The sequence below is a fragment of the Aythya fuligula genome, chromosome 4 (assembly GCF_009819795.1).
Source record: "Aythya fuligula isolate bAytFul2 chromosome 4, bAytFul2.pri, whole genome shotgun sequence".
NCBI classification, from domain to species: domain Eukaryota; kingdom Metazoa; phylum Chordata; class Aves; order Anseriformes; family Anatidae; genus Aythya; species Aythya fuligula.
Genome location: NC_045562.1, coordinates 47,525,908 through 47,536,139, shown reverse-complemented (window position 1 = coordinate 47,536,139; position 10,232 = coordinate 47,525,908). Strand labels below are relative to the sequence as shown.

Here is a 10,232-nt window from a genome sequence, read left to right as displayed (position 1 = left end):
TAGGCCCAGGCAGTGCTGCGATGCAGTGAGTGCCATGGTTTCAGTGAAGGATGAACACTGGCAGTGTCAGAGCAGCTCCTGGTGTTGGCTGTGGTGTCCCCACATCTGTCTGAGAGCCTTTCTTCAGGGTCACCATTAGGAAGGGGGATGCCTTTGGCTGCATGGCTTGGAGCTGTCCTGAGCCCCAGCAGTCAAAACCCAAGGAAGGGGCATGTGCTCAGGGCCCTGCCAAGTCTCATGATCCCCACCGCTATCCAGCTCCATGGTCTAGCTGGATGCTACACTAGCAGTGATATTTTTGTTGTCTGATATCAGAAGAAAGTTGTAGACATTAGTAACAACTAGCCTTACAAGCTGAAATGTTACCATAAATATTGTTCAAACAACTCCGTTTTGGCCACTCTGAGAAATTCATAGAAGCAAATGAAGGAATGTTCTCCTCTCCATTGGTGAGTGTGGTATAATTGTGTCAGGGTACTGGGTATTGGTGGTATAATTGTGTCAGGGTACATAATTACATAGTTCTCTTTTTCCCTTACTTTGCAATAAAGGGAAGGTAATCCCATTTTAATCAGGTCTTTGCTGCAGCTCAGTTCAAGAGCGGTGAGTCATCACTCACTGCAGGGGGGTTGTCCCTGGCTTAAGCTGTTGACAAAGAAGGCTGAATTTTGCTTTCTTCTTGTATTAAAGTTCAGGTAGTATGCAAGTTGCTTATCTTTTTCCAAACAGAAACACCTTGACATTTTTTATTTTGTTAGAAATCCCTTACAAAACAGGAATTTCACATCCCAGTAAAGAAATTCTGCTAGGCATGAGTCTTTTAGAGAGTTCATAGCATGTTTCACTTAATCTCATCATTGCAGGCCTCTTCGAGATCCTCCATCATCAAATCTTGCTGGTTATTCATCCAATTTCCTTTCCGAACTGGCTTCCCCTCCACTTTAGCATGTTGACAATCTTGATCCTGGGGTGTCTGGTAGGTGGCAGCTGGCAAAATGGCATTGCTTTGGCCTCGCTGGGAATAGATGTCCCTGTGAATGATCTTCCTAGAGCAGAGCTGAAATTTAAAGGCTGCCTGAAAGCCTCTGCGAAAGTTTTCATTAAAGAAACCATAGATGATGGGGTTGATGCTGCTGTTGAAAAAAGCCAGCCAGTGAGCAAAAGGATAGATATAAATGTTGATGATCTGCAACTGGACATCTGACAGGTTGGCGTAGTCTGAGAGCATCATCAGAGTCCACAGGGGAAGCCAAGACAGGGTGAAAAGCAAAGCTACGATAATGAGCATTTTGATGACTTTTTGTTTCTTCTTAGACACGCTGTGTCGCTGCTCCTGGCTGTGCTTTCCCACTGTGGGCATTGCTGTGTTAAAGAGAGCAATGCCTATCCTAGCATACATGATAACAATGAGCAACAGGGGAGCAAGATAGATGTTGGCAAACAGAACCGTTGTATAGATCTTTCTCATTCCTGCATTAGGCCAGTTCTCCCGGCACCAATATACAGGGCGGGTTTCATTGGCATAGCCAAGGATCACCCTGAAATGCTTCTCTTCTTGTACCTGCAACATGACTGCAGAAGGACACATGATTGTGATGGCCAGAATCCAGATGACTGTTATAATAATGATTGCAGTTGAGATGGTCAGCTTCTGTTTAAATGGATAAACAATGCATCGAAACCTGCAGCAAAGACACCCAGGGGCATATATGGAGAAGATGTTTAGAGAAAGCTTAATTAAACAGGCAAATAAATTGTTTAAAAATCGCTTTTTTTTTTTTTTAGAAGTATGGGTGGAATCATCCTGCATAAACCAGTGGAGTTGCATTTAATTGTTCCATTTAAGTATTTTGTTGAGAAAAACAATCTAAAAAAAAAAAAAAAGTCAAATTTATTGTTAAAATTTCTTTGCTATGATCTGTCTCCTTATCAGCCTGCTGCTGCTGCTTCAGGTAACTGTGGCAGCAGGTACCAGTGCTTCTGTTATCTTTTCTATTAGCTTAGTAGCTGGGGAGCTAACCAACTCTAGGCAGCCAGGTATAGCCCAGGCGTACCATTTTTAAGAGATACCTGTTGAGGAACAAATTGCTGTGACTGCTCTTTAGACTTTGGCACACTTTTTTATTTATTTTTTTTACTTTTCTTTTCTAGATTTAGGAGCTAAACCAATTTAATCTATTGCAGGGTTGCATGAATTAATGAATCCACCTCAGTATGATTGTGTGGCCTGAGGAAGATGGAAGTGACAGTTTGCCATTTCTGCATCATCTTACCTGTCTACAGCAATTGCAACCAGAGTGAAGACAGAGGCAGAGACAGAGATTCCTTGGACCATCCCACTCATCTTGCAAACCATGCTCCCAAATGGCCATCCTGGAAGGAAACAGGCTATTGAAATTGCCTCCATTTCATTGCAGCACTTTTCTTATATGCATAAAAGGAAATTTTTGCCCCAGAACTAATATATTTATTTTGCTTTGGCAGGACATAGTAGGAGTTAGTGAGTCAAAAGTTATGTAAAAAAATGCTTTGCCAGATGCCTAGGTAAGTTTCTGATGTCCCAAAAAGCAGCAAAACAATATGTTGCTTTTCAACATCACATTAAAACAGGATGTCAAGATAAGAAAGGGGCTTGACCACTACAGTTGATTGCTCTCTTCATGTGGCTCATTGTATCCACTGAGTCTTCCTAACATAAAACCTAGTTGTGGGATAATCCATTGCTAAAGATCCTGGTTGTGGAAATCAGCAAGGACAGCCCCCGTCAGAAGGTGTGTTAGAAGTTTGTCTTCCTCACCTGTTCCATCCCCTAACTTGAAATGCCTATGGAACTCCCTCAGAAATGGTAGCATGCAAGTGGGGCTACTGATTTCTCAGTTTAAGGTGAGCTTCGTGCTTTGTCACTAAACACATTGCATAGTGAACCCCTTGAGCCCAACCTGCAAAATGAAGGCTTCACATTTCCCCCTAGCTTTCTCACTGGGGTTTCTATTCTGAATGCCAGGGACAGAATAAAAGAGCAATTTGTATTGGTCACTGTCACATGCACTTAACACTTGGGTTCCTCAGGGAGGACTCAGAAATTAAGGCAAATACCCCTCAAGCCCTTTTTGCTATATGGTGTGAACTGGCATACCTGCAATGATGTTGTCCAGGAGGGTGGTGGGCATACAGAAGATTCCCACTAGTAAATCACTGACAGCCAGGTTTAAGATGAAAAGATTTGTGACTGTACGCATGTGTTTACTCCGCAGAACAATATAGCAAACCACTCCGTTGCCAACCATACAAAGCAGGAAGATTAAGAGGTATGAGATGATGAAGACAGCTGCCACTGAAGGCTGATGAAGGTAGAAGTCCACGTAGGAGACGTTGCCTTCAAAGTAGAGGTACTTGTATGTCCCATTATAACTCAGCAGGTGAGGCCAATCAAATGAAGAATTTAAGTCCATTTTCTTACTCATGTTGTAATGTTCCTAGAAAGATATTTTCGAAAAGGTCATTATAGTATGTTTGAAATGGATTTGAGGAAATGTGACTACTTTGGAAATGCAGTGTGCTGAAATTCATGCAAAGCTGTATGTATACTCATCTCTCTGCACCTTACTTTAATGGTCCACGTTCTGCATCCCCATCTTCCCCAGATACTATTAGTTTGATTTTTACAATGCAGGCATATAAAAATGAACAGTAAGACTATTAAAGTTTTTTTTTTTTTTTTTTTTTTTTTTTCTTTCTGCAATCTCCATAAATGAAGTCCTTCCCTTCACAAAGAAGAAGAAAGCCAGACAGGATGTAAACAAGCCTATTGTGATGTGTCAAGTAAACAAAGAAACAACCTAAGCAGTTTATTTTAAGGAGAAAAAAAAATCAGAATTCTTGAGAAATCCATTTATTCAACAGCTTGAGTAATCTAATGCTTAGGGGACAGTGAGGCTGCTGAGCCATTAAGAACAGTAATTAAATTAAAGCTTTCAGAAGGCACCAACTTTCTGCCTGAATGTATCCAAACCCAATCCCATTTAACTGAAAAGAAGATGTTTATGTGTACAACTGATATTAGGCCACAAGTGATTTTGCTTTCCTGCTTACAATCTATGTAGATCAGGAGAAAAGTTGGGAAACACAGAATACTACTGTGCTTAAAATGTACTGAAGCATAAGATCTGTTTTCTAGCTCTGTTGCTGAATTTGTATGATTTGGGGGAATTCATTATCTCTTCATGTTGTGGTTTAATCATTAAAAAGCCTGGGTAATACTTTTCCCACATTAGGTATTCACTCTGTAAAGAAAATATCTTATTAGATTCGAGTATTACATTGCAGTTGGCAAAATCTACAGGCTTTTTCTTGGAGACACTTATTTTGAGGTCTGAACTCTCTTGAAATTGGTATCTTCTCTGTTTCAAGCCATAAGTATCTATATCTTTTGTGTTGTAGTAGCAATGTTTTTACTGGTGGGATGGTTCAAAGATAAGGGGTACAAGACTGCTTGGTATTGGTGCAAGAATCACTTTATCAGATACAGAATTTGTGTGCCTTGAACTTACTAACTTCCAAACATAACTCACTGAACTTAACTTTGTAGGCTACAAACTATTTTCTTGCCTTGTAAAACCTATAGCTCTACATGACACTGCACCAAAATTCTAAATCAAGTCTTAACCATGGCAAACTTTTAATGTGTTTATTATATATATGGCATAGAAATTGTATCAGCCTCCAGTAACAAGTCAGCACTGGCTTCTTGATGTTTACAGTTGTCACCAGGTAACATAACTTGCAAGAAGCATTTGAATATATTTTTCCATATTTATTTTATCTGCCAGATGGAGATTTTGAAACTTAGGTAAAGGGAGCAGGGAAAATGATCACGTTTCCATCTGCTGATGGCTTTTGGATGGCACTTAATTAAAATGGGTTCTGGGGTTATGTTTCTTAAATAGGTGTATTTATATAGATACCTAAAGGGGCAGAAGGAAGGAACTGTCCCTGACTTAAAAGAATAGCAAAACTAACTCCTGGCAAAAGGCACCAAATTAATGTGTGGGAGCAGGTAAGTTCAGAACACTTCCCAAAGTCTTCAGTATAAATGGCATTTAAATTGAGGCACAAGGATCCAAATCCTGATGAGGTTGTACATAAGGGAAGCAAAGTGCTGACTTTATCTCTTTTCTTATGAAAGAAAATTCAGAGCTGGCCCTTTTTTGTGCAACTATGGTTTCAGCTGCCTCCCCAGATTCCAAACGCTGAAGGTGGTTTTCCAGTATTTATGGAGTAACAAAAGAAGGTGATGTTCTGCTGTCATTTCTAGTAAAGCAGCCCTCTCCCCAGAAAAAGAAAATGAGTGTTAGGTAATGTTGCCAAAAAGATGGGATATTTTTCTTCATTCTTCTTGCTGGGTTTTACTTAAGACTTTCTAATTAAGATTCTGTCTCTGCCTGTTTTTCCCTGGTATATTTATTCACATCTGTTTGCCAGGACAGTATTGCAGTTTTTGTGTGTGTTTTTTTTTTTTTTTTAAATATATATTTTGCTTGTCAATGAAATTCAGCCACATCAAAACCTCTGTAAGTGCTTTACTTCCAGTAGCAAATGCAGTGAAAAAAAAATATTTATTCTGATACGCCCCATGTTTGGAACAAACAGAGTAGTGGAAAAACAACAACAACAACAAACCACAACAATTTTATCGTATCTTCTGTCTTTTTAGAAGTCAGTAACAATACAATGCTTACAGTGGGTCTGTATTTTTATATATTCTTTATATATTTTAACAAATCAGTATATAGAAACTAGTCATACTAGTTGTGTGTTCTCTTTGGCTGCTCTTATGCAGAAAGACTGTATTTTTGATTTTTTTTTTTTTAAATTTCAAAATAGTTTCAAAACAAATGAAAATATTTTTATTCAAATATTTAACGTACCTGATGTTTTAACTAGCCAGAGATCAGAGTCAGCTACTGTAGAAGGTTTATTAATGTCAATTTTATTATTCACTTAAGAAAGCAGTTACTAATGAATTTGCATACAAACATGCCCAAGATGAACAGTGAGAGCAGAATTCAAAAATAAACATTAGGCAATAGCTTACACCATTCATTTAGTCACAGATTTGGAGCTGTGCTTTATAAATCTCAGGAGATGCTATGTCACTGAAATCCCATTTAAAGCTCAGCATCTCTTGTGCTCCCTTTTGGCTCCCGACAAGAAATAGATTTATTGTTGCTCACTTTGCTCCTCTACCCCAGACAGCTTCTTAGGGTAGTAAAGTACAGGAGGCCAAGCTCTCCGTACCCAGGGAGATGATGGAGATGACAGTCTGGATGAGAGGCAGTGGTTATAATATGTGCTTCCTTCACCAGGAAAGGCAGTGGAGTGACCTTTCTGCTTGGCATGGCTATTCTGGGTGAGGCCCAAACACGTACCGGCAATCTAAAATGCCAGCATTTGGCCTGTAGCTCTAAGTCATTTATAAGGCTGCCATCAACGGTATTAATCAAGTTAAAAATGCAAGGGTTCTTGGGTTCAGCCACTGTTATCCAATGTCTATTGCTGAGAATAAGTAAGAGTTTGGTTTAACAGTGGAGGTGTAATAGTTACGGAGCAGACGGTGCCATAATCTGACACTTGGTATTTGTTTGGAGCAAACAAAGCAACAGATGAAGGTCCTGTAGACTAATTGCTCCGTTTCACATAGTAAATACAAAAGTGTGAGAAAATGGGAGTTCTACTCTACACGGAGCAAGCACGAGACTAGTAGGTGTCACACACAGCTTTTGGGTTTGGCAAACAGTAGCTATCCAATCTCAACCAAAAGTTTGGAAACAGTCAGGCCCCTTGTCAATTCCCATCTAACAAAAATAGATGTGTGTTTGGCTTCTTTATTTTGTTGTTTTCTCTGAGGTTCTTTGGTCTTGGGAATGCAAAACCTTGAGGGTCGTTCCTATGCAGTGGCAGGATTTTAATGAATTCAATTGAATTCCGTTCATTAATACAACTGAAATTATCCCTTTTCATATTAAAAGCATAATTTTAGAATACTTTACATATTAATTATTCTTTGGATGCTTTTCATGGATTTGGTCTCTTTTTGACAATGTGTTTATAAAACAACCACTTTCAATCTTTTCAGTAAGGAACTCTGGAATAGTTTTTGTTTGTAACTGGTGAACGAGAAATTGCAAACAACCTCAAGGCACAATTGGAGTTGTGCCTATTTGTCTTACAGAGACTGATTACACAAATGAAACTTTGTACCACTGAAGCTGTACCAAATACAATGAACTTTCCATACAAATACTGTGTCTTACAGGAGATGGCAAAATACACAAATTTTTATTATATTCAAGCTGAGGGGGATAGGATTGGCTGAAAGAAGAAATGAAGGTAGTGCATTGTGTTTTAACAAGCTAAACAGACAGTGATAAATAATTGAGCGAGGTACAGAAGATAGCAGCACAAGTCATCTAAGAAAAGGGAAAAAGTAATGTAATGCATAAATATCATATGATGATAAATAAAAGCAATTTGCTTCCACATGGTAATTTGATAAGGGCACGGCCTCAGTACTTTATTTAATACGCCAGAGGAAAATCTGCAAAAAAATAAAGCAAGAGCCTCAACTATTGAAAAACTGCCCACGCATTGTTTTTAAAACATGCTAGAGTGATAACACTAGTGAAATGTCAATAACGTCCATAGACAAATATGCAGGATTAAGTCTGTGCAACCAGGAGAGTCTTATGCCATCAAATATGGAAAATTAATTTTCCTGTGTAACAATAACAATTCAAGGTAATTATGAAGTCAGTGTAATTACTTTTATGTTGACCACACAAGAATTCTGGCAACCATGGGAGCCAGCCAATACTGTTTCACTTCTGTGTACAACCATTTGTTTCTGTTATCCTAATTTGTGCATGTGTGAAATCTCATCACAGAATCCTCTGAGGGCTTAGAAGAGGAAAAAATAAGGAAACACTGAAGAACTTAAAGACAGACATTATGGAAAAAGAAAATGTACTGCAGTAAGTGCTAAAAAAAAGTGTTGTGTCTTTGTCCAGAGCTATACACTTAGTGATGGGTTAACTGCAGAAATTTCCTGGAGACCTTTTTCCTGGAAAATGAGAGCATCTCTGTTCTGCTGAAAAATGAGAAAGTCCTTTCAAAATACAGACACTGTGGGATGGCCAAAAAAAAAAAAAAAAAAAAAAAGCAAAAAAAAAAAGCACCTCATTCTATAAACACATTGAAAACAAAGGTAAGACTAGTGCACAGATTATCCTATACCTCAGTGGATCAGAAGTGTTACTGACAGAAGTCCAAACTGTTCTTGCCTATAAAAAACATGAGAAGGCCAATTATGGACATTATTAGTAGTGAGAATGGCAAATGGTCATAAAATCTTTGCCTTTACGACAAAAGATGTTTGGAGTAGGGGGAAAGACACCTATCAAGGCAATAGCAAGGAACAAGGTCTAATCGCCAACCAGTCACTTTGGCTGCATGTTACCATTTCATATGGAAAAAAGCCTAAGTTCAAAAAGCTGTTCAACAAGGGTAACTTACAGAGCAGTATTCAGTGAAGGAAAAAAAAAAAGTGAACAACCAGTTGCATGTCAATACTAGGTACAAGGATCTATGGTTTGTAGGAAGTTACTAGCTGAAAGTCAGGCAGTAGCAGCATGATACTGTAAAACAAATACTCTATAGAGCATAAGTGTGACAATAGGTGACTAAACACAAGATTCTTTTGGTGTTGTTGATTACCTATGGCTCACTTGATCTGTTGCATGTAGATTTGGTCAATTTAATTCAATGCAGACTTGGACCAAGTGGAGGAAGTCTGGAAGAAAGCTACATAAAAGATCGAGGGGCTCAAAAGTACAACAGAGTGAAACAGTGGAAGTTATAGGGCCATTTCATCTAAAGAAAAATATTTACAAAGGGATATCACCACATCGTTTCATTTTATTAATGGCTTCAGAAGCACTTCATAGCATCTTACATTTCAAAAAGGTTGGATGTGAAGGGCATGAATCTGCAATACATTGTAAGCACGACTCGTCTTTCCCTTCTCTTTCGAAAGGAAGAAGTCCTCAACAACTGACCAAGTTCCAGCATGCAACGGGCAAAGCGCAGAAACTGTTCCCGATAAAACAGAGCATCTGGATTTGCCAAGTTAAATGGCACAAGTGTCTTTATCAAGAAAAGATTTCATTACAGAGTACAATTATTTTCTTGGAACTTGTTACAAAGTATGTTTTAACTTGATATTGCACTTAATGTCATTTTCCTCTACAAGCAGAAACGCTTAGTCTGTACTAATTCATAAATACCTTAGTCTTAATTCATAAATACCCTTAGAGTTTGTACATGCAATTCCAAATAGAGTCCTCTGGAAGTTAACATTTCCTTAACTTTTTCATACATCTTAATTTCACAGTCATTTGTACAAAATACATATGATTTTATCTCAAATTACATACTGAGTATGTCACAAGGAAAGGGCAGGCTTTCAGCTAAGAAAAAAGCTGTGATAGAGAAGACTAAAACCACCAAGTTACAGAAAATTAATTGAATCTTACTGCCATATACTTCCAAATGAGAAATTTGTTTCTCGTTGCATAAGTGGACAATTCCTGGGAGACATATCAAGCTTGAGATTGCATGCAGAGCTCTAATGAATGGGCTTGAACTGTCTGTCTTCTCCTAACAGTCATCTGGGAAATCTGAGTTGGGACCAAAGGAAATATTTTGTCAAAGATTTATTGGGTTTGCTGTTTTTTTTTCCTTAGTGTTGTTTTTCATCTTACTTTTTCTTGCCCTAATTACAAAGAGCAATGCTACCAGTAGGAGTGCCGTAATAGACAAAACTTAATTGCCAATTACTCATCCACTTAGGCAAGGATTATAAAACCCTTTGCCGAAAACCCAAATTCAAATGCAAATCAAAAGGATGGTATAGCAGGTGAGGCATTCACAGCAAGTTTGTTGTGTGTCTTGAGCACATCAAATTTTCACTTTTTCAAGTTTCTAGCATTCAAATACTGCACAGCTTAAATAAAATTACTTTTTCATTGCCACACTAAATGAAGAATATGAATACTGAAAATCTGCCATAGGAAAGCCTTGCTCTAACCAACCATTTTCTGCCTTTTGCTATAAGGTGACCTAAGGCACCCATGTGCATTCCCTTTAAAAAATTCCCTTTACTTGTGACTTCCACC

General features: G+C 38.3%; 1 protein-coding gene across 1 annotated transcript; it reads right to left on the bottom strand.

Annotated features, from left to right (window-relative positions):
- Positions 1-841: 841 nt before the first annotated feature.
- On the bottom strand, positions 842-3,470 carry NPFFR2 (neuropeptide FF receptor 2). The gene is made up of 3 exons (XM_032187289.1): positions 3,137-3,470; positions 2,274-2,373; positions 842-1,682 (listed from the first exon to the last, which is right to left on the bottom strand). Exons 1-3 carry the CDS (start codon positions 3,462-3,464, stop codon positions 842-844), a joined length of 1,269 nt encoding a protein of 422 aa, XP_032043180.1. The 5' UTR covers positions 3,465-3,470.
- Between the last annotated feature and the right edge of the window lie 6,762 nt (positions 3,471-10,232).